Here is a 25,226-nt window from a genome sequence, read left to right on the forward strand (position 1 = left end):
CTCATGCACATGAAGCCCAAAACACACAAAATAAACACTCAATAAATAAGGCCTTTTGGTATATTATTATTATTATTATTATATTTGGTATATTATATTATTATTATGGAAAGAATTTTCATTTAAGTTTCTCTGCTTTCATTTGGCTTCCCTGGTGACTCAGGTGGTAAAGTATCTGCCCGCGATGCAGGAGACCTGGTTTGATCCCTGGGTCAGGAAGATCCTCTGGAGAAGGGAATTGCAACCCACTCCTGTATCCTGGCGAATTTCATGGACAGAGGAGCCTCGTGGGCTACAGTCCCTGGGGTCACAAAGAGTCAGACACGACTGAGTGACCAACACTTTCTGTTTTCATTCCCTTATTTTACAACTTAAAGTGTGATACACACCAGCCCCCCAGGGACTTCTTTTAAAAAAGAAAAAGGGAAGAAACCTTTATAAAAATAAAATGGATCGGTCAGCACTTTGAATTCTCTTTTTCTGCTAGCCTTCAGGAAATATGTGGGGTAGGTAAAGAATGCCTCCGACACTCCTTCCATTCCAGGCTTTGCCCTTCTTCTGGGCTACCTGGGAGCTGATCAACTAAATCTTACTAAAGTGTTAGCGTCACACTAAGTTCAATGGACATGAGTTTGAGCAAGCTCCAGGAGATGGTGAAGGACGGGGAAGCCTGGCGTGCTGCAGTCCATGGGGTTGTAAAGAGTCGGATATAACTGAGCGACTAAACAACAAAGCTAACTGCAACAACAAAAGTGATTCTCCGTAACACATCTCTACCGCTCACTGGACACCAAGAACCACTCTATGAATTTAACAGAAACTGGTGTTTGTCTTACAGGAGCCCTTCGAAGCAGGCGATAGTGTCCTCATTTTCTAAATGGGGAAAGTGAGGCTCAGAGAGGGTGATTAATTTGCCCAAGATCACACAGCTGCTAAGTAGCAAAACCAGATTTGGTCTCAGGCAGCCCAGCTCCTCCAGCCCCGTAACTCACAAAAGGGAATATTTCCTGGATCGTGAGGCCTTCACCCCAACACAGAAAACTGAGGTGTCCCCAGGACAGGAACTGCTCCCGAGCCCCATGAGGAGGTAGGCTGCCCTAGACAACGGAAGACACAGATTCCTTTCTTCTGGAATACTCATAATCCCTCCGTTTGCCCCAGGATTGAGTCAACGATTATTTTAAAACCTCACTCTGGCCACACGGAGCTCTCTGCCAGCTCCTGCCCTCCTGAGCCTCCGGCGGGCCTGTTGCTCACCCTGAAGGACACACGGCCAAGTCTGAGACCGCCGCCAGCGCCAACCCACCGGCCAACAGATCGCTTTTGAAAAAAGGAACAGCAAGAGAACATCTTCTCTCCGCAGAGGACAAGCGGGTGGAATTTTCAGGAAGCAGAATAGAATGACCAAAATAGAAAGCCAGCTCAGGAAGCTCCAGGAGGCGTCTGCCCTCAGGAGGGGGAGGGGCCGCGCAAGCTGGGGCGCTTGGGCTTCAACATTTAACAGGAGAGGAGCCAGGATACGGCCCGGCATGGAGACCAGACGCCCCTCGGGCCAGCGGCCGAGCCCCAGAGCCACGGTCCACCCCAGTCTTAAGCGACAGACCCACCGCTCACACCCCGAGGTGGTGGGAGGCCCGGGCCCCGGGTTTGAGACATCACAGTCTGTTGCCATGGCAACAGCGTGAAGATGCCACAACCTGGCGGCTCACGCGTGCAGCAGGAGGGCGGGGAGAAGGGGGAGGCAGGGGGTCCCGGGGTCCCGCCCCTCCCCTCCATCCCTCTGCTCTCATAACCCCCTGTGTGTTCGGGCCTGCAGGAAACGTCAAGAGGAGCCGAAGCTGGATGGACTTCGCATCTGGCGGCTTGCACCACCTATAGGAAAGACCTTCTTTGAAAAGTTACAGATTGCGCTTTGAGCAACACATTCAGCGCCTAGCAAACTTTCCAACAGGCCCCCCATGCCCCTACGGCCCCCAGCAGATACACATGCGGGCGGTAATTGGATTCCCGATCAATGGATCGTGTGTGTTAATGATGACGGGGAGAATCAGGTGGTCACACCCGTCATTCAGAGATGACACACACAGACGCAGGGCGTGAGAGGTGAGAAATTCCATCCAGCTAAGTCAGGTCCAGAGATGCCAGCAAGGGAAAGAAGGCAGTTTACCATCCTGTCTCGTTCAACGTGGAACCACTGGAAAAAGCCACCGTGACTGCCGTGCTCTTCGCTGACCCCGCCCCGGCTAAGACAGCTGTCTACCTTCACCAGACAGCACAGAAAGCAGCACTCGGCCCTGCCTCCCAGGCAGCCTGCCACGAGGCCAAGCGCCCGAGACCCAGGACCCAGGACAGTGTGCAAGCTCCAAGTCTTACAGACTGGCCACTGGCATGGCTGTCTGCAAAAACACACGCACCCGCGTGTCTTCCTTTTGGAGAGAAGTGGAGAGGTGTGTGGAGTCTGCCAGCCTCAAGTGCAGCTTCTGGATGGGAGGGCAGGGCCCAGGCATCTGATAGACATGAAACCCCACCTCGTCCTCAAATTGGGAATGGAAAGAACCGAGTGGAGTCATTCCATGGGGCCCTCATGTTTTCAAGAACTTCAGAGACCTTCCCATCTTCCTTCATTCACTGCGCCTTGAGCTCTCCCGTGTACTATGTGGCTGACAAGCACCTGGAAGGCAGGTACCATCTACTCTGTGTCACCGAGGGGGCCAGGGAGGCTGAGCGGGGTGGGGATTCAGCCCCAGTCACAAGAACAGTCAGGTCAGGGACTCTTCTGGCGGTCTAGAAGGCTTCGCCTTCCAGTGCAGAGGCGTGGCTTCCATCCCTGGTTGGGAAGCAGAGATCCCACGTGCCTTGCGGCCAAAAAACCAAAACATAAAACAGAAGCAAGATTGTAACAAATTCAATAAAGGCTTTTAAGAAATGATCCACATCAAAAAAAAAAAAAAATCTTTTGAAAGAAACCAGGGGCAGAGCTAGGGTTCAAACTGAGACATCATTTAGATGCCATAAGATATTGGAAGTACACCTTTTTACAAATGTGCATCCACCATTCAAGACACAGAGTGTTTCCATCCTGCCAGATGGTTCCCTAGTGGCCCCACCCAGCCAATAACCCTCATTCAGGGGGACCCACTCGCCTCCCTTCCCTCACTATGGCCTGGGTTTGCCTGCTTTGACCATCACATAAACAAAACCGTATGGAATGTACATGTACATGATGTAAATCTCAACCTTATGTCTGAGATTTAACCATGTGGTATGCAGGTATGGTTTCTTTTTCATGGCCGTGTAATAGTCCATAAGATGCCGACATCAGACTTGGCTTATCAGTCACCATGCCGCACCGCCTCCGTTTTTCAGGAAGACAGCCCTTTGAGATGGAATTTGTGCCTCAGAGAGGTCCCTGTCTAAGAGCAGACAGTCTCTCCGCATTTGTCACACGGCACACAGCAGAGTGTGACTTCCGGCGACTTCCTTGCCAAAAGGAGAAGAAAAGATCTGGTCAGAAGAATCAACCAGAAACAGACCTCAGATGACCCTCCCTCCGAAACAGGGTGCTTGCGGCTAAGCCAACTCTCTGTCCAGGTCCTGCACAAGGAGACGCGGGCAGGGGCCCGGCTGCCTTCTCTGCTTTGATTCCTCCAACTCACTCAGCAAAGACCCCCTCACCTTTATACCAGTGCCTCAAAGAGCTGTGCCCCTCACTGAGCCCCACAACCCCTGACACAGCGTGCAAAGCTGGTTTCCACTTTTCTTTCAGCCAACTTGAAATCCAAGTGCAAACTTCCCCTTGAAGACAGTGGGGGCCCCTGGAACCCCTGGCCAGGGGCAGAGACTTAAAATTAATACCTGATTGACAGATGGCTTCTTTATTTACACTCATCCCCAGGAGCTTTCACTTCAGTCCCCTATTCCCGGGGGCGGGACCACGTCATCAGAGGCTCCTGCCAACCCCGGGCATTAATGACCTCCTCCTTTCTCCATGGCAACAGAGATGAGGTCACGGGTTGTGGATTTCACACCCGGAGCCCACCTTCTCGGGATCACGCAGGTAAACAACCCCTTTCTGTGGTCTTTACAATAACTTTGGCAAGCACTGCAGACGTCAAGGCTCCCCCCACCCCGCCCCACACTCATTTAACAGGCCACCTTTCTCAGCACGCCCAAGCAGGTTTGTTTTGATAAGGACCTTTATAAATCCTGAGCTTTTTCAGGCAACTTTCTTACCTTCAGAAAGCTCACTCAGGCGTGGCTCAATTAAAATTCACATAGAAGCACTGGCTTTTAGAAACGCATCTTATTAACTGAAACAGGCCCAAGTGGGAAAATGCTCTTTTTTCTCAAAACCTCAGGTCAGGACGCACAGAGGGTCCCAAACGCCAACTCAGGGAAAGCAATCTCTCTGCTGTTCCTGCAGCATCCTCTCTACCTTGGATATATTTCTCTGCAGAAGAAAACAGAACTAAAAGTCTAAGGCATAGAACTTCAGACCTAAATGCCAGTTTGTAAGGGACGCAAAGGACCGAAGGACACAAAACACCACCACAGGGACCCCACTGGCAAAATAGAGGCCAGTACAAGAAAAATGACCCTGCTTCTTCAACAAAGGCAAGAAAACAGACTGGTGGGGATTTTTATAAAATAAAAGAGATCTAATGGCCATGTCAATGAATTCCAGTGTTAGGATCTTGTCTGGATCTTGGTTCAAACAAATTAACCATGAAAAGACACTTGTGAGACAAGCAGGAATTTTAAACACTGGACATTTGAAATTAAATATTATGGCTTTTTGGGGCTTCCCAGGTGGCACTAGCGGTAAAGAACCTGCCTGCCAATGCAGGAGACTTAAGAGACGTGGGTTTGATCCCTGGGTCAGGAAGATCTCCTGGAGAAGGTCATGGCAACCCATATTCCAGTATTCTTGCTTGGAGAACCCCATGAACAGGATCCTGGCGGGCTACACAGTCCATAGGGTCTCAAAGAGTAGGACATGACTGAGTCAACTTAGCATGCAATACAGCTTTTCAGGTTTGGTAATGGTATTGGATTTTTCTCAGGAGCCCTTATATGTGAGAGCTACATTCTATTTATTAGTAAAATACTCTATCGTCTGCAATGTGATTTAAAGCAAGCAGCAGCAGAGATGCAGAGAGCGTGTGGAGGTGGGGGAGAAATAAGACTGGCCTTCAGAGGGTAACCGTCAAAGCTGGGTGCTGGGAACAGGGGAGCTGATGATACCATTGTCTCTACTTTTCCACATTCTGGACAAAGTTCAGGAAAATGTCACAGGCCGTTCCTCTTGCTCTGGGGGGACCCGCGGCGGGCTCTCCTCCAGGTGGGAAAGCTGACACACCCCAGAAAGAGCCCCAGGGCGAGTCCTGCCTTCTGCCCGGAGCTCGGTTTGGGACCAGTAAGTAAAACCCAACCTCGCACCAGCCCAGCGAAGCCCGGTCTGGCCGGAGCTCCGTGGAGCCTGTGGCTGTTTCCTGTGCTGGGGAGGGAGGAAAGAGGAAGTCCCTTCGTGGTGGGAAGCCACAAGACATCCATCACGCTGCCTTCCCAAGGCTGCCTCGTCCTGGCCCAGGCTCGGGGTCCCGCAGCCGGGGCAGGACACCTGAGAGGGCCCCGCCTCTCTGGGAAGCAGCCTCAGGGAACCTTGCAGCCTGAGAGTCTGGACAACTGAGAAAGCTTTTGCAGCCGGCCTAGTTCTGGGGCTGAGGCAGGGGCCCATGCCCAGGCAAGCTTTTCATCAGAACGGATCCCTACACAGGGCTGCCCCGTGGCTCAGTGGTAAAGGATCCACCTGCCAATGCAGGAGGCAAGGGTTCGATCCCTGGGCCGGGAAGATCCCCTAGAGGAGAGCACGGCAACCGACTCCAGTATTCTCACCTGGGAAATCCCATGGACAGAGGAGCCTGGCAGGCTACAGTCCATGGGGTCGCAAAGAGTCAGACATGACTGAGCATGCATGCGGATCGCACATAAGTTAGATATCATGCTATGATGCTGACTGAAGCCCCGCGGCCAGCGACTCATCCCCAAAAACCATCTTCTCTTAAGGCTCAGGATTCCTCAAAGGCCAAGGCAGGGACTCTCCCCTCCAAGGACCCAGTGCTCTCAAGAAGTTGGGTGAGCCAGACGGTGTCTCAGCGCCCACCCCCCCTGCTCCCACCCTGCCGTCCGACCTTCACACAGCCTGGCTGCCCACACTCAGTCACACCGCCTTGTGGGACCCTGCCATCACCACCCCCATTTCACAGATGAGAAAACACAAGCGGAGAGGATCAAAATCACCTGCCCGGAGGCAAACCACTAAGAAGGGATTATGCAACTTCTCATCCATTTATAAGGCAATGATTTATTGCTTGCTTGTTAATGCCAGGTACTTCAGCTGGCCAAGGTCAAGCAAGTAAGAGACAACTAAGTCAGAATTTCAAGCCAGGATTTCCTGACTTCAGTCCTGTTGCTGTGGCTTATTGAGCCAATGGCCGTGGAGCTGGGGGGGTGGACACGTGCCCCGGGAGGCATGCTCGACAATCCACTGGGACGTAGAAAGAAATTTAGAAACAGCAGAACTCCAGTTTATATTCTGTCCTTCCCCACTTGGGTTTTTGTCGCATATTTTATGAGTATAACCCCATTAGGATAGCAGCGAACATACCATTGATAATTATATAGATATCAAAACACCATGGGTGAATGCACCCCACGTTGGCATTAAGGGTACCCAGGAAAGCTGGGGTCAGTAAGATCCGGGCTGAGCTGTAGTGCTGACGGCAGGGACGTAGGACCCCAGCTGCCTGGGCTCGAGCCTGTCTTGCCATGTACTTCTCATGACTCAGCAAAAGTGAACTGACCCCCAAGAATTCTGACTTCATGGTTCCTGGGTATGCCTGAAAGATTCTACTCTGTAGCCAGGATTAAGGACCACTGGCCACCAATGCAAGTGTATTCAATCCCATCGTCCTACAGGACTAAAAAGCCTTGGGAGCCAACTCAAATAACACAGCATTAAGATTTTAAGAGCCTCTACTTCTGATCAAGGGCTTCCCTGGGAGGTCAGTGGTAAAGAATCCGCCTGCCAAATGCAGGAGACACGAATTCTATCCCTGGGTCGGGAAGATCCCCTGGAGAAGGAAATGGCAACCCACTTCAGTACTCTTGCCTGGGAAATCCCATGAACAGAGGAGCCTGGCGGGCTACAGTCCCTGGGCTCACAAAGAGTCAGACACGACTGAGTGACGAAAACAACTTCTGATCAAAAGCCGAGGGCACCTGAAGAACAGACGGCCTTTAATCTGGGATAACATGTGTTCCACAGTAAAGAATGATTCGGGCAACTTTCTCCCTCGTTCTTTCACCTCCCTTGACAAGGCCACTGCTCAACTCAGCCCTCATTTCACCTCTCCAGCTGCACCTGGAGACACTATTTGTACAAAGCAGGCTTATTAAGGCTTGTCCTTAACTCGACACAGACGGCAACGTCTCTGAATGTCACATGTGTTTAGCGAACTTGCTTGCTTAGGGTAGAGCTCTATTTTTAGTCAGCACCAAAAAAAAAAAAAAAGCCACGATACTATATATCAGAACCTCATTTGTCCCTATTTGTTTACCAGGCTGTGTCCCACGCTGGCCTGGGGGCCAGACAAGGGCAAGACCACATTTCATTCATCTCTGTACTCCCACAGGGCCTGGCACAAAACCAGCATTCAATGAGTGTTTGCTTGAAAGAATGAGGCTTTAATTGTGCCCTGTGAACGGGCGGAGAGCAGGTGGCCCTGAGGTGAAGTGCAGGTGACATTAGAGAATGGGCTGCAGCAGGGTCTGTGACTCTGCCTGAAAATGGTGTAAAAGGTGAAGCATGGGCAAGAGGGGATAGGCGGTGGGCACAGTATGAGTGGTGGGGCCGGGGGCTTCCCTCATAGCTCAGTTGGTAAAGAATCGGCCTGCAGTGCAGGAGACCCCAGTTCAATTCCTGGGTTGAGAAGATCCCCTGGAGAAGGGATAGGCTACCCACTGCAGTATTCTTGGGCTTCCCTTGTGGCTCAGCTGGTAAAGAATCCACCTGCAATGCAGGAGACCTGGGTTCAGTCCCTGGATTGGGAAGATCCCCGGAGAAGGGAAAGGCTACCCACTCCAGTCTTCTGTCCTGGAGAATCCCATGGACTGTTTGGTCCTTGAGGTCGCAAAGAGTCAGACACGACTGAGCGCCTTCCCATTCCGGTTTGTCCGGTGCCGAAGGTACGCACATGTGTAGAGTGCTCCTGCAGTATACGGGACCTGAGGCTTTCATCAGCCTTTCAAAGGTCTGTGACCCAAAGACTTCGAGGATCAGCAGAACAAACTATAAGCAATGGTCAGGAGTCCATTTTCCTTTCTGAAAGATCAAAGTTAACGCCACATGCATCAGCTTACCAGAGGAGGGACACGCTAGACCCACCGAGGCAGACTAGAAGCAAGCCCTCCCACCGCGGCCCAGAGAAGATCTGGCACCTCTGGAGGTGACCGGGGACTCCCGGGGTCCATCCATCTTTCCCAGGGTATTACAAGTTGGAAGAAGTAAGAATGCATTGAATTCACGTGCACATGCAAAGAAATTAAACTTCTGATCTGTCTACCGACAGCCAGCATGCCTCTCCCCTCCAAGGTGGTCTCAGTAGCCCTGGTCAGGGCTCCCATAGCCCTGTCTGCCTTCTTTCTATTACTACGTATTTAGCTCTTTCCCTCAAAAGAAAATAAGAGTTTACTTTGCATGCCTCTAAGCAAATAAATCTGGAAACTCAGAAAGGTGAAATGGATGATTTCCTAGGAAGATAAAGTTTACCAAAACGGACTCCAGTAGAAAGAGAAAATGTATACAGCCCAATTCCCATAGACACAATCGAGAAAGTTATCACAGACCACCACCATAAAAGGCACCAGGTCCAGATGGCTTCACAGGGGAATCCTATCAGAATTCGAGAAACTGGATAGTCCCAATAATACACACATTGTTCCTGAACATAGAGGAGAAATTTAAACTTGACAGCACACCAAAAAGGACATTACAAGTATCACTCATGGTTTAATTGCTAAGCTGTGTCCAACTCTTGCGACGCCATGGACTATAGCCACGGACCAAACCCAGGTCTCCTGCATTGCAGGCAGATTCTTTACCGACTGAGCCACCAGGTGAATACTGCTAAAAGAAATCTTAAAAAAATATTATCCAGTAGATGCCAGGCCCACCACTATAAGAAAATAATACACAGTGACCATGTGGGGTTAATGCCAGGAACGTCTCAACATTAGGAAATCTATTAACATAAATGATCTTAGAATAAAATCATATTTTTCCATAGATGCTAAAAAGTCTGTGGCCTAACTCAACTCCCATCCCTAATCAAAATGCTCATGAAAATAGAAATGGATAGATACATCCCGAACATAAACACACATGACTCAATTCTAAAGCTAACGCTAAAGATTCTCCTGCCTGGGTCGGGAACAAGGCAAAGGATGCCTACTTTCCACTACCATGTAGATGCTACTGGAGATGTTAGTCAATGCAATTAGACAAGAAAAACAATTAGAGGGACTGACTTGCTGAGGGCAGGGATTGGGTCTCATTTTCTATTACATCCCCAGGATCTAACACCACAGGAGCTCAATAATTAGATGGATGAGTAAATGACTAGTGACTCACGTGAATTGAGCACCTCTATTAACGAAATCAAAGGTTTAATAAAAAGCTAGTGACAAAAAAAAAAAAAAAAAAGCTAGTGACAAATCACACCGTGTTAACTGATTTGAATGGGTTAAGCCATCAAGGCAAACAGCTCTATGGGGTAAGTACCATCATTCAATCACGCGACAGCTGAGCAAACCGAGGTCCAGAGAGATTAAAGGACTTACCCAAGATCATCTTGCCAGTGTTTTACATTCCAGTCTTGCATGGTGCCAGGCCCCTAACTGCTCTGTATGTGTCTCTCATCAAGTGAGGGGACGAGAAGCTCACACAGTAGATCAGAAAGCAGGCTCTGGAGGAGGACTCCCAGGTTCACATTTCAGCTCTGCCGTTTACCAGCTCTGCTTTCTGGGGAAAGTTCCTTCACCCCTCTGTGCCTCATCAACCCCCTCTACAAAATGAAGATGACAACCTTCTACCAAGTGTGTACCTTCTATGCTTGGAGGAGTACTACACGGGCTGATAACAGCTGCCACACGCTCAAGTTCCATAAAATAAGCATCTGACTTCCCCCAGCTCCCTACATGCCATCACCAGTTCCTGACAATGTCTGTCCCCAGAGCAATCCTCTTCCTTCCTTGGTCTTTTGCCAAGCCCATTGTCCAGAGTTAAAGAGAACACCCCACCAAAATATTGTCACGCGGGACAAAGCCCATTAGCAAGACACGGGCTAGTGTTGACCCTTGGGGAGTTCCATCATTCGGAAGCAGAGAAAAGTGACTGCTATTAGCATCTGGGTGAGCCTGAGCCCGACCCACATGTGGGACAGCTCGCTTCAGCCTCTCAAGGCTCGTGACATCCCTTCTCTTCCTGAGCCCCGATGTTTCTGTCCTGGTGCCGTCCCAGCAAGGAGTGATTCCAGATTCCAGAGCATAATTCCTCATCTTTAAGTTGGGCTGCATGTTTGGCAAGGAGTAACTTTATGGTGGAGGAACCTGCCAAAGCTTACCTCAGCCAGGAGATCAAGGCTATCATCAATAATGACAAATCATGTTGATGGTAGGTACCCATGATAGGATGTGATGGAAATGGTCACTTTACCTCTGTGGTCTTCCTCCCCCAAAACCCATAGCCCTGTCTAACCATGAGAAAAACATAAGACCCCACTGAAAGGACATTCTACAATGTACCTAGTCAGTAGTCCTCAAAACTGTCAAGCTCATTAAAAAAAAAAAAAAAAAGACAATCTGAACAAAGTATGGACTTAGCTTCATAAAACTGTATCATAATATTGGCTAATTATAACACATGCGTTACTAACGAAGGATGTTCCTCCTATGGGGAGCTGGGTGTTGTGTATACAACAGCTCACTGTACTCTTTACAATTTTTCTGTAAATTTAAGACTGTTTCCAAAAATAAAGTTTATTTTTTTAAAAGATAGATTCTGGGGCCTTCACCGTGGTCATTTAGACACCCATCTGGCGGCCACCAAGCACCCCTTTGCCAAGAAAAACTATAAAAAGCGCCTCCCATCAGATTTGGCTTGGAAACTATTTCCCCGGAAATCTCCCCGCTGCAGGGAAAAAAAAAAAAAAAAAATCCGTTGATTGTGAATCTGGGAGGGGTGTAAGTATTCCCTCCAAACATGACTTTAATCTTAACGAAGAGCAAGACCACTGATGCTAGAGGGATCGTTTGCAGATTCTTAATTGTATCTTTTCAAAGCAAAGGATGGCCTCCAGGTTGCAACTCAAGACGACTGGTCTCTTTGGCTGGCTAATTATTTCCATCTCCAGCCAAAATAGAGAATAATTACTAAGTACCATCTTCACTTGGTATCCGAGTGAAGGGCATCTCTGAAGTCAAAGCAAGCCCCTCACCTAAGGAGTTTCACCTGAAGACGCTGCGGAGGGCAAGTTAAAACTTCTCTGCCTCCGCAGCATCTCTGGGAAACAGCAAACCCGGGCGAGTCCGGAAGGGCCTCCTCCACACACCAGCCAGCACAACCCCTTCCTGCTCCCCCGATGCAGCCAAGCCCAAGTGCATCTGGAAGTCACCAGCAGGCCTGCCCCCAAGGCTTCAACAAGCACTGGCTGGGCTAGGCTGTCAAAATCAGGAAGCCTGGTTGGGTTCTTCTGTTTTTTTCCAAGACAACCTGCTAACCAGAAAAATACAGTGAGGCTGGGTGTGCGACCGACCGCCTCGTCTGACCAAGGCTCCTGTGAAACACGTGAAATGACGGCCCAGCCCGGGGAAATCCCCAGCCCCCAGCGCGGAGCGCACTTGCAGGTAGAGACTGACAGGTCGCTGAGGCAGGAATAAGCCTGCACCTTCCTGAGACCACAGGCGGGCACCCTCCAAACCCCCACGCTCTGGATGCCTGTGGGGCGGCGGGGGGCCCACTTAATAAAGCTCAGACTGAAGCATGTGAGGTGATGTGCAAACGGCAGCGGCAGAACTCAGGGAGGAAATGGGCCAGCCGCCTGAGAGGAGGGCAAACCACCCTCCAGCATTAGACAGACAACCTCTTCCTTAGAGTCAGCGCACAGTCCCCAACAACGGCTCGCACACGGTGGGGCTCGGAGGTGGGCGGATCCGCTTCACCGGCCCTCTTTCTGCACCAGTCCCTGCCCAAAAACGCCATTCTTTGGCTTCCTCACCTCCTCCCTCCAAAGGCAAAAGCCATAGCTTCCACCGCGCACTGATGACCAGCCGCGGGCAAGAGACCCGCTGAGACCCCTGCTCCCCTTTGCTCACTACCGGGGACCCTCAGGGAGAGCGAGCCTAGTGCCCCCTGAAGGCGGCTGCAGCCTCCGACGTCTCCCGCCCTCCCTCTCACCTGGGGAGAAGCCACCTCCCCCCACCCCCGCAACTTCAGGCCCCCAGGAAATGTGACGCGTGGGGCAAAGGGGCCCCACCCGTGGCCACTGCCCAGGCCCCAGCCCCAGCCCGGGCTCGGGGGCCAGGCCGGGGCGAGCCTCCACCGACCTTCGATAGGATTCAAATAGTCATAATCGAAGAGGATGGAGAAGTCGAACTCATCTTGGGGGCTGCCTCCAGGCTCGTGGCCTGGGGCGTCCCCGCCGTCGGGGTCGGGCTGCGGCTCCGGGGCGTCCATGGCGCGCGGAGCGGCGGGAGGGCGGCGGGCCGGGGGCGGAGGCGGGCTCGGTGGACTCCCGGGCCCCTCGCCGGGGAGGGCGAAGGGAGCAGGAAGCGGGGCGGAGAGGCGGGCGGAGCGGCGGGGTCACTGATCTCGTGGGGACACACGCGGGGTCCCGGGATGGCGCGCCCGGGGGAGCTGAGCGGCGGCGGCGGCGGCGCGCGCTTCCTGCTCCGGAGGCACCTGTTGCAGCCCGGGGAGGGGAGGCGGGGACAGCGCGGCCCGGCCGGCGGGGCGGGGCGACACCCCGGACCGGGGAGGGCGGGGACGGCCGGGAGGAAGCAGGCCGTCCCTGGTCCTGGCCTCACCGCCCGGCGCCGCGCGTAGCCACCGGCCAGGCGCTCGGCGCGGCCGCCGCTCCCACCTTCCCAGCCTAAGCGCTGCGCCCCTGCCGGCCCCAGGATCCGGATGAGACAGCCTCTTGTCTTTTTGGCCTGGGTGACCGGCTGATACCAACAAGAGGGGTGGGGGTGGGGCGCGGGGCACCCACTGCCTTCTCTTGCAGACCTGAGCCTCTGTGACCCCACAGCTGTGGCTCGATTGTCACCTCCATCAGTCACATCCAGGACTTGGCAAACTATCCCAGATACGGGCAAGGCGCAAGTCCTACCTGCCTTTCCATCCACACCTCTTGGCCGCCTGACATCTGCAGGAGCCAGCAGGCACCAGACACTCTCGCCTGGGGACGCTTAGGCCCTGGTGGGGGAAGAGTCAGGACCCGGATAAACTCCTGAACAAAGAGCATCCCCCTGGGCTGTCTGGAGGGCGCTCACCAGAGATGTAGGGGAAAGGCTGGGGGCGGGGGCGGCTTTGGTCCCCTCAGCGGTCAAGGGGTGGGGGGCCTCTCTGGCAAGATGGCATTGGGACGACCTGCCTGCTGGGCAGACCTGGAGGAAGAGTGCTTCAGAGGGGGGACCAAAACCGAGAGATGGAAGAGGCTCACTGTGGCAGAGCAGGTCAGAGGGCGGTGCAGGCAGAAAGGGCAGCTGGGGACAAGTACACCTGGATGCTTGATCAAAGCACAGATCCCCAGGCCCCGCGCTGGAGCTTGAGTCCGTAAGTCTGGAGTAGAGTCTGGAGTGTATTTTTAAGCACGCATCCAAGGTGAATGCTATGAACAGGTGCACTTAGGGAACAATGCATGAGAACCAACTCCCAACACACACCCCCCATGAAACACTTCCAGGGGTCTTGCACCAGCTTAGCTCAAGTCAGAAAACAGACACAGAGGTAGAGGACACACGACCAGCGGCCTTGACCTTGACCTTTACAGAACATTAGCATCACCTGAGACGCTTTTCAAAAATGCCTGTTCCCAGGTTCCAATCCAAACCCACTGAAGGTGTTTTTTTTTTTTTTTAATGACCTCAGATGACTCTAAAGGGAGGCCAGGGTTGAGAATTATTGGATCAGAAAAGGAGGTAGGAGAGGTTCGGGGGTTCCCTGAGAGCCACCGCTTGACCAGAATCGGGGACTGACTCGGATCCTTCCCCACGTGCCAGAGGGATGGAGAAGATGCCCTCTTTCCCGGGGAGCCATCTCGGTTCCATTAAGGGATTCGTGTGAGGCTGTCAATCATTATGCATTCCCCAGACCTTTATTGGGCACCTGCTAGGTACCAGGTACTACTGCAGATCCTGGGGGTGCAGCCATTGGCAGGACCAGGTCTCTACTACCCGCATCATGTTTATATCCTGTTGGTAAAGAGATATAGCAATGAATAGGGTTTTCCAGATTGTACTTAGACCAGTGACTCCTAGCCCAAGTTACACATTAGCCTCACCTGGAGAGCTGTTAAAAATAATTCAAGTGTCTGAGCCCCAGGAGGGGCCAGTTACAATCAGAATGTTTGGGACTCAGGCATCAGTATTTTGTAAAAGCTCCCCAGATGCTTCCACTGTGTGGCCTGGGGTAAGATCACTGGTTTAGACACGAACTCCATTCCAGGGTCCTGGGCCTGGATCAAGACTCATGCATTTTCAGTCTTGGGAAGCTCTTTCTGGTTGTCAGAACATTAAAAAAAAATTTCCTTCTTGGTTTCTTAGGCATAAACATACACATACCAGGTGTATCCAGCAAGTATCCTAGGGGTGGCTGATAAATTTAGGTGGAGGAGGGGAGAGGACCCAGGCTAGGACTACTTATAGCCCAAGTATCCAGAAGGAGGGGCCACCCAGGTGGCAAAAGAATCTACCTGCCAATGCAGGAGACACGGGTTCGATCCCTGGGTGGGGAAGATTCCCTGGAGAAGGAAATGGCAACCCACTCCAGTATTCTTGCCTGGAGAATCTCATGGACAGAGGAACCTGGTGGGCTACAGCCCATGGGGTTGCAAAAGAGTCAGACATGACTGAGCGACTAAACAACACAATGATCCAGAAAGAGATGGATGCTCTTGGGACCCTGTGGCAGGACTCAAAATCCAAACCCTGAAATTTGGCCAGAGAAAATCAAGGGAACCAACCTGTCTGTGTGCTACAGATGAGGAGAGGCTAGTGTCATCCTCACAGGCCCCTTTTCATCCCTCCAGCCATGATGATTAAATGCCTCTAATCTAGTGGCCATCTGTTGAATCTACCTACCTGGTGTCTTTCCCCGCTTCTTCTGATAACAACACCCCAGTGTGTACCTTTGAGAAACTACTCTTAATGATGCAACTTTGGTAAAATTATCAACCCAGTCGTCCCACACTACCCTGTCAAAGAAGTGTACAAATAACCCAGGCTTGGCCAATCAGAGAATTTTATCTCCATTAGCCTGTGAGATCCACTCAGGCAGGGGTCATGATTGATTCATTCACAGCTTTATGTACAATGGGTGTGTGGATATGCAGATAGACAAATGAATGGACGGATGAGTGGATATTTGGATGACAGATGGATGGATGGATGAAATGGAAGAGTGGGTGGATGGATGGATGATGAAAGAGTGGATGGATGGATGATGGATGAATGGATGGGTGGGTGGAAGAGTGAATGGATGGATGGATGATGGATGGGTGGGTGGAAGAGTGAATGGATGGATGGATGATGGATGGGTGGGTGGAAGAGTGAATGGATGGATGGATGGATGGGTGAATGATTGGAGTCTGACTGTCCTTGTGTGTGTGAAATCCTTATATTTGTCTTTAAGGACCCTCCTCTCTAAGACTTAATCTGACCACCCCAATTGTTTAGGCAAGAATCTAAACTCTTACCCCCAACTGACATCCTCTTGAGATACCCAATAATAAGATGAGATAGTAAAGGTAAATCATCTTCCATTTGATGAACTGCCTTCTGAGAACGGTTCAGGACATGGCAAATAACACTCTAATTGCCTCAGTTGTTCCTCTGAACAGGAGAAATATTTTTTTAAGTTTCTAGAATCTGGAATCTGCACCAAATCAGAGCTCTTAAGGGGAAGGTGTTCAGACTAGGTCCTGACCCATAACAGAGTTTCTGCTAGAGCACTGGGAAGTGAGAGAGTCTTCTTCTCTAAAGGCCACTCTGAAGGTTGGGGGATGGCATATTTTCAATTCCAAAATAGTTTGTGCTGTTAGGAGCAAGGAGCAGAATGCATGACCTTTGTGCATTCAGAGTCCACTCCAGGAGGGTGGGGGTGGGATGGAGGCCGCGACAGTAAGCTCTGTCAACCTGCCTTCCGCCCTGCCGCTGACCTCTTGGAGGCCCTGGCCTTTGAGCTTCCCTCCAGGCTCCCCAACACTAGCCTCCCCAACAGGCTAGTGAGGCCGCTGAGGGTCTGAAAATCCCAGCACACGTCTGATCCTGGCCCAGGATTTCAGCTCCTTTCAAAAGCATTGACTCTAGTATATAATCACAGACTGAGACAAGTGCCATGCAAGGAGAGCAGGCGCTGGGACAGAGGCTACAACAACGTCAACACGGGATTCAGGAGAGGCTTCCTGGGGGAGGTGATACTTGAGCTGAGGACAGAAGGCTGAGCAGAAGGTAGCCAGCCAAGAGTCAGGGGAAGAACTAACAGCCAGCTGGGAAAGCATGTGCAAAGGCCCGGGGCAGGAGGAGGCAGGACGCACTGGAGGACCTGACAAGAGACTGGAGGGGCAGGTGCTTGGGGACCGACAAGAAGATGGTGTGAGGTGAGGCTGGGGGTGAGGGGGGCCTTCGTGGAGAATTTTGGACCTAAGACCAACGAGGAATGGCTGAAGTGTATTTAGGCAGGTACGTGACAAGATCATATTTGGGGTTTTAAGCAGTTGCTCTGGGTTCTGGGTGGAGAAGAAACTGCAGGTGAGGAGGTTTACAGTAGGAAGACCGATTAGGAGGTTCACGCAGCCATCCAGGCAAGAGACAATGGGAGTGTGGGCGGTGGTGAGGACAGGAAACAGTGGGCTCACACAAAGGCGTCCGTATTCATCCTCTAGTCCATCCTTGAGCTCTCTCTTCCTCTTCCAGGCTACGTCTTTAAAAAGGCAGCATGATCTGATTGCATGTGAATACAAACACTCCGAGTTTACTGTTCCTCCCACCACAACCCACCCCAGGTGAGTCTGAGTGCTGAGGCCCCTTCAAGCTGGCCCTGGAAGGACCACCACCCCCCCAACACATAGCTCTGCCCTCCTTTCCCCCTCTGGTATGAAGCTCATTTTTAGCCTCAGTTTCCACATCTCCCGGGGCTCAGCCGGTAAAAAAGATACGCCTGTGATGCAAGAGACACAGGAGATGTGGGTTTGATCCCTGGGTCGGGAAGACCCCTTGGAAAGGAAATGGCAACCCACTCCAGTATTCTTGCCTGGAGAATCCCACGGACGGAGGAGCCTGGTGGGCTACAGTCCAAAGCATCGCAATGAGTTGGACACGACAGAGTGACTAAGCAGTGGACCTGTCCCACCCTCCACTCAACATCTCCATCTGGGCACCCAGCAGGCGCCTTGGAGCGCACCTGTCCAAACCAACCTACTTATCATCCGAAACTTCTCCTCTCCCACAGTTCCCAGCCAGATCACCCTCCCATCCATCACATTCTCCCACCGAAAACCAAAGAGTAAGTCCTTTATTTCTCTCTGCTCACACCCACAGGCAAACCCTCAGCAAACCAAAAAACCCCAAATCCCATCGCATTTCACCAGCTTCACTGTTCCGCCTCCAACCCCGGCAACCCTAGCACAGGTCATCTCTCCCTCTGATGACGATCCTCCCTGGTCTCCCTACTTCCACGCTGGCCCTGACATGGAGCAGCCAAAGGGATATTTTGAAAGGGATCCCTGTAAGGGCCAACATGGAAGTAACAAGACGAGGGAGGAGGCTCCCATAGGTGTCAGGGAATTAAACACAAGCCCCGTGACCTACAAGGTCCTAGATAAGCTGCCCCACGCCAGCCCCCTTTAGGCATCATCTCCAGCCAGGTTCCCATCTCTGACTTTCTTCTGCCACCCCTCCTCAATCGTCCAGCTGTCCCTTGAAAATGCCGAACATGGCCCCACCCCGGGGCCTATGCACCTACTATTCCCACTGATAAATGTCACCTCCTTGCTTCATTCATTACTCAGCTCAAATGTCAGCTCCTCAGAGAGAACTTCCACGATCATCCCAATAAAAATAGCACCCCCGGCCTCCTCTGTCCCCTGACCCTGCTGTGTGTTCCTCGAAGCGCTTATCTTGGCAGTGTGTTTTATTCATAAGTACATTTGCTCATCTTTTTCTGCCTTTTCTCAATTGACTATAAGCCTCACAAGACCAAGAATGTTTGTTTCATTGACTGGTGTCTCTAAGGCTGTCAGATGTAGTGAATAAAAACACAGGACACCCAGTTAAATTTGAATTTTGGACAAAACAATGCTTATGTTTTTTTAGTCCAAGTAGGTCCCCCAACATCGTATGGGACATACTGAAACTAAAAAGGCATTCGTCGTTTGCCTGAAATTCAAAGTTCACCGGACATTCTGTATTTGAATCTGGCGAGTCCGGCTGCAGCCCCAGACCCTGGAAGCCTTCCCAGGGCACGGCGGGCACTCACTGTATAGGAGCTGAAGGACTGGATAAAAGAACCGCAGCCAGCAGCGCTCAGGCTGGGAGGCCACGCGGAACTCGGGGTGACATCAAGGGGCGAACCCGAGTCCCTGGGTGCCTCAATTTACTGGGATTCGTCAGGGAGGTCCGGAAATGTGGTGTTTTGCACAACTGGCGGCCCAGCCTCTAGCATGGTTATGACACCTGTAATCATTTTTATGTAAATAACATTTCATCTGACTCAGTGGCTTCAGGGAAATTCTGCCTGTACATGCTTTTTTTTCTTTTTCAAAAGGAAAAAAAAAAAAAAGACTTGTAAAAAAATATGCTGTGGTATAGGAAATAGATTCTTGGGGTCCATTCTAACAAAACTGATGGCTCTGAATCCAGTCGCTGCCTCCTCTTCCAAGCTGAACTTCCTGGAGGTCAATGGCACCTCCACTGACCTCAGGCATGAAGACATCCTTGTTTGGCCAAGGATGGGGTGACCCTATGGTACCATCAGGAAGATCAACAGAATGGGGCCCAGGATCCAATCCGAGTGCTTCCTCTGAATCACTCTGTGACTTTTCAGCAAGTCAACTGGCCTTTCTACGCCTCAGTTCTTCTATCTGTAAAATGGGGGCAGTGAATTCACGCATACCCGAGGCCCCTTTCCAGCTGAGAGTCAAGGATGCTCTAACGCTAACCTGAGCAGCAGCCGACAGGGGCCCGCACCCAGAGGACCCCACACCAGGCCTAACACTCTGCCGTCACCATCTTAAAATTATCAGTAATATTTGAACCAGCGGCCGAGGATTTTCTTTTACGCCGGGCCCTGCGGACTACATAGCCAGCCTGGATGGCAGCATGTAACAACTTAGTCACGTGTTCTCAGCCCAAACCCCACCATCCCAACGACCCCATCGTAATAACAGCCTCACTGTAAGATGTAGGCACTGAAATGTGTTCAATCGGAAAAGTAGGAACTCTGTCCCAGATTCCAGAAAGGAGTTCCCCTCAATTTAAGTACATCAGGGATTATCACCCTAGATGCTAATATTTTAATTTACAGATGGATGCATTTGACTCCTCCAGGACTGGAACCAGAGTGAGGCAAGTGAGGCAAAATTCAAGAGGGTACCAAAAACCTCAATAATCAAATACACTATGCTTTCATAAAACATTTTTAAAAAATAAAAATAAACACAAAGAAAATCTATGTTAAGTAAATCATTATACTTGGAATAAAGACAGGATTAGTATCAGCGCTCTGTGGGCCCATACTAGACCCCGAGGTAAAAGGAAAAATAAGTAATACAGACCTTGTGTGTTTTGTTTTTTTTTTCTATTTTTTGTTCATCGTAGATTTTTGCATCTATTTTTTTGTATTTATTTATTTATTATTTTGCCCTGCAGCACATGGGAATCTTAGTTCCCCAACCAGGAATCAAACCCATGCCCCCTGCAGTGGAAGGCAGATTTCTAACCACAAAGTCCCTTTGCATCAATTTCGATTTCTAAAACATCTCGACCACTGAGTATGCTGGCATCCCCTTCCACATTGCCTCCCCTCAAAGCCAGTTTTCAGGAATGAGCGCCTCATGATTTGGGGGAACCACAAGACAGTTTCAAACTTGACTTTCACTCCAATCTATGATCAATGTCATCTTTTAAAGCCTGGACAGGACTTTTCTGCTGTAAGAAAGATAACTTCCAGGAGAAGATGGCAGCTGAAGGCAGTTTGTTGAAATTGGCACCCCTCCTCTGCCGCCCCTTCCTCGCCCCCACCCCGCCCCACTACCAGCAGACAGGCAGAGAGGGTTAAAGCTCCAGGAAAACAGGGGTCTACCAAAAGCCGGAACCCAGATCGAGGTGTGGACTGTCAGGAGACGCCCCACCGCCCAGCAGCAGTGGTCACAGGCCTGCAGTAGCTTAGCCAAACCCATCCTGCAGGCATATTATGCTTGGCCTGCCCTGTACTTTTTTTTTAATCTGAACTATTTTTTTTTAATTGAGAGGTTTCATTTAAAACGTCAAGTGCCCGATGGCTCCCCAAAATGGGGAGATCAGGCCACATCGGACCTGTATTTGCAGGTGGCCCCGTCACCTAGGGCTGGGTAGAAGCCGCCTCTCCCAGGTGATTCTATTGCTCTCAGGTCATCACCACCCCACCTGCTGCCCCCGTCCACCCCTGTGGGCATGTGAGCGCCAGGCCCTGGTCTCCAGGCCCTCGACCCCTTCCCCCTGGCCCCTGCTCACCTACTTTGTCCTGGCTTTGTCTGTCCTCTTCATCCCTTGCTTCCGTGGCACATTCCCTCACCTTATGGAACTGACATTTCACAGGAGAGCCCAGTCAGCACACTCGCTGAGGCCTTAAACTGTGCTTCTTGCCTTTAATTAAGCAGGAGGTGTCACCATCCCTCTGCCAGGGGAGCTTCGCCTTCCACTGAATCAGAGCCTTAATGGCAGGAAGCAGAGGGCTGGTTAGCTAGGGGATGGGGCATTGGTTAGTCTCTGCCCAACCCCAGGACTATTTCCTAACCGCCTGCCGTTTCCCTCCGTCCACCGCCACCCTTCTGTCACCCGGCCGTCTCCCCAGATGACTGCACCCCCAGGGTCCGGGCTCCCATATCCATCCTCTCTCCCGCCCTAGTCGTGCAGACTCGAGCATCCGTGTCGAGTTCATAATCTTTGAAGTCAGAGAGGGATGCGGACAAGCAAGCTGACCTCAGGGATCTCGAAGCCACCAGGCTCCCTCCAGCACAACCATACCCCAGAGCATCTCCCACCCGCCCCCTCCCAAAAAACCATATGGCCTCGGCTCTTGCCCTCTCTCTCTTAAATTCCTCTATCAACACAATCAGTAGACTTCATCGAAACTTTTAGTTCCTTTGCATGTAAATGGTTTCACACACGATTGTGCCCCTATGTGACTTTACAACAAAACAAAACAATTTTTCAATCTTTATCTGACTTTCAAATGTAAATGAGTACATCTTATATATCTTGGATATTCTGCATACCACCTAGCCCATGCCTTGTAATAGCAGGTCCTCCACAAACTCCTCTGAACTCACTGGTTGAGTGACTGAACTAGGTCATCCAGAAGAGACCCCAAAGACTTGGTAGAAAGTCGATTTATCCCCGTCAGAAAGGACTCTTGTAGGTTAGTTGTTATTGTTTAGTTGCTAAGTCGTGTCTAACTCTGCAACTGCAGCCCACCAGGCTCCTCTGCCCATAGGATTCCCCAGGCAAGAATACCAGAGTGGGTTGCCATTTCCTTCTCCAGGGGATCTTCCCGATCCAAGGATCCAACCCGAGTCTCTGGCATTGGCAGGCAAATTCTTTCCCACTGGCCCACCAGGGAAGGCCTTGCAGGTTAGTAGGCTGAAGAAAATGAACACTAAAATAACAGTGAAAATGGCAGCTACCAGGAACTGATCACCGTGTATGCACTGAGACAGCACAGACCTGGTCCGCAAACCTCCGAGCTTCCGCCGTGTGTAACGATTACCGTCACCCACGCTGCTCAGTTAAAGAAACTAAGGCAGGGAGCAGGTTGTGATGTTACTTTCCAAGTCACACATGCCACCACGGAAGTGGTTTTGTCCCACACCAGTCTGATACTCATTACTGAGTCACACTGTTCCTGGGTTATTAGCCAGGGTGGATGCACTAAAGGACGTTTTTGGACCAAGATGAAACGCCGAGAGAAGCCTTCTGACTCCCGGTGATAGCAGAGAGGGAGGGAGAAGCTGCCTTGGGGGGAATCCAGGCCGGGCCTAGAGGAAGACCCACTGGAAGTGGTTCATATTATTCACAAAATTAATGCCAAGTGCCCTTGAGGGCCAGAGATGGGGCCCAGCCCTGTGCAGACCCAAGGCTCAAGGGAGCACAGTTGGGAACCAAGAAGGAGAGCTCCCTGCAGACAGGGAAACACCAGCTCCTTCCCACCCCCTGCTCCCCACACTGGTCCCAGCCCCTGTCATCCCCGCCCAGGCCACCGCATGTTCAGTCGCCTCCCACCTGTATTCTAAGCATCCCCTGTTACCTGGGAGAGGTTCCCACTATGGTCAGTGTTATTCTCTGAAAAGACTCAGCAACTCACACCCTCAGTGACTTCTGATTTCCCCAGGGCCTCCCCTTTACCACGAGAATGAACTGCAAACTGCTCAGAGAATCCTGCTGGGTCCCGCCCTGGCCTGCTTCCCCCATCTTTCTGTTCAGATCACACTTCCCCTCCCTTCCTTTCTGTTTCAGCCACAAGGGGCTGGCTGCTCCTTGACGATCGCAAGCACAGGTCTCTCCTCTGGGCCTTGGGGCTCACTGTTCCTTCCGTCTGAGATTCTGTAGAGACAGATCCCTCACTGTTCAGAGGTCAATGGATAAGACATCTTTAGAGAGGAAGGGACCCATGAGTGTGTGTTGAATTACATCCTCTCCCCAAATACGCTCAAGTCCTAACCTCAAGAACTGGTGCCTGTGGTCTGATTTGGCGAGGGGGTCTTTGCAGACATGATCAAGTCCAGATGAGGTCCTCAAATCCAACGACTGGCATCCTTGTAAGAGGAGGAGAGGACACACAGACACAGAGGCAGACGGCCACGTGAAGACAGAGGCGGAGAGTGGAGACAGGCAGCTAGGACCAGGGACACCAAGGACCGCCGGGGACCAGTGGGAGCTAAAAGACACAGGGAGGGGTCGTGCCCCAGCGCCTCCGGCGAGAACACAGCCCTGACACCTTGATTTCACACATTCAGTCTCTGAAACTGTGAGAGAATAGATCTCTGTGTTTGAAGCCACCCGGTTTGCGGTAATTTGTGATGGAGCCGCAGGAAACTCAAACACCCACGCACCACACACACGTATAAACCGAGTGCGTCGCTCCTGTTATGGTCTCTAGCCCTTAACACCGTTCCTCATTTGTCTTGGACGTTCCTGCGTGGCTCCCCTGAGGTTTGCCTCGTGAGGACAGACACCCTCAGTCTTGTTCACTTTATCCCCAGCCTGTTGAAGGGCAACCGGTACATCGGAGATGCTTGAAAGGATGAAAATGAATTCAGTGGTCAAGGCAGCTTCTAAGAGGAGATGAACATGAGTTGGGCCTTGAAGAAAAATGTGGAAAAAAAAAAAAAAAGGGAGCAGGGATCCCGGGGTGGAAAGACTGACCCAGGCCAAGCCGAGGGAAGGACTGGAGGGTGCCAAGGGGCGAGTGGGCAGCCCGGGCCTGCTCCAACGGCAGCCGCGGCGCCAGACACGGGCACCCTGGCGGCTCAGGGCGAAGAAGTGAGAGGCAGAGGTGTGGCCAACGAGAGGGACTTTGAGGAAATGGGTGCCTACTGGCAGGTCCCAGCTGGAGAGGGAAGGGATGGGGCCGCCAGAAGCTCCTCAGCGGCCCGGAGAGGCAGGTGGAAGGCAGGAGAGAGCCCCACCGTGAGCCCGCATAGCTCACCGACTGGCTGGGCGACGGGGCTGCAGGAAGCAGGGGAGGCAGGACCGGGCAACCCTTAAAAGCAGGGCGCTCAGCGTCAGCGCCGCCCTCTGAACGCCCTGACCGGGCCGTCCTGGTTGCCTCTTCTTGAAATGGGAGGATCATACTCAACTGCAACCGGTCAGGTTATTTTGGGAGACTCTGCTAAGATAATATCCGTCACGTGCTCGGCCCTACAATATATACAGTCTGGTGGGGAAAACAGATGCCCTCCCTGCGATGGCTGTTCAGCCTCACGGGGAGCAACGTGGTGGAAGGGGGTTGCTTCCCAGCTTTGCCAGCAGCGATGTGACCCGGGCGCAGCGGGCACCCTCCCAGTGCAAGACGGGCCCGTGGAGAAGCCCTGGGGTGGTGCCTGGCAGGTACGGGGCGCTCGGGAAGCGGTGGCAGCTGTCACGGTCGTCGTTGCTGTTGTTGTTGGGAACTGACTCATTCCAGACAACAGCGTGAAAGCGTGGGCCTGTTGGATGACCCACAAGGAAGCCTGCTTAGGTCACCAGCGTGTGGTGGGAAAACGCACAAGTCAAAACCACCGTCATGGTCAAAAAGAGGTGGAACGAGTGAGCCAGAGGATGGCGCGGTGCCTCAGCTTTTAGGTCTTAGTTCTGTGGCCCAAACAGGTCAAGCGCCCCTATGGTGCACCATTCATTCATTCCTCCATCCATGGAACAAAAAATGTACGGAAACCTGCTGAGTATCAGAAACGTTCCAGGCACTAGGGCCCCCGGAGTGAATAAGACAGCTGAGGTTTTTGGTTCCCGGAGTTCAGTTCTGGAGGAGGACACGGACGTGGCATACGGACAACGACCATCAGCGTGAGGCACATAGGATAGGAGACGGCGTGGTGGGGGTCTGGGGGGGCACAGGAGGGCCCCACCCAGTCTGGGCGGTCAGAGTCTCAAATTTCTGATCTAGCAAGGGAATAGAAAGAGTAACCTGCTGCGCTTCT

At 51.8% G+C, this 25,226-nt stretch overlaps 1 protein-coding gene across 6 annotated transcripts in view; it reads right to left on the reverse strand.

The window, feature by feature from the left end:
* The window catches only part of NFATC2 (nuclear factor of activated T cells 2), a 158,561-nt gene that overhangs the window by 128,529 nt on the left and 4,806 nt on the right, over window positions 1-25,226 (reverse strand). For 2 of the 6 annotated variants that reach the window (XM_043884589.1, XM_043884590.1), the window contains exon 1: window positions 12,664-13,035. The exons of the other annotated variants lie outside the window; for them this stretch is intronic. In XM_043884589.1, coding sequence (XP_043740524.1) covers window positions 12,664-12,793 — 130 coding nt within the window. In that variant the 5' untranslated portion in view covers window positions 12,794-13,035. Of the gene's footprint in view, window positions 1-12,663; window positions 13,036-25,226 lie in introns of those variants that run through there. 6 annotated transcript variants of the gene reach the window in all.

This window comes from Cervus elaphus, chromosome 23 (genome assembly GCF_910594005.1).
Source record: "Cervus elaphus chromosome 23, mCerEla1.1, whole genome shotgun sequence".
NCBI lineage: Eukaryota > Metazoa > Chordata > Mammalia > Artiodactyla > Cervidae > Cervus > Cervus elaphus.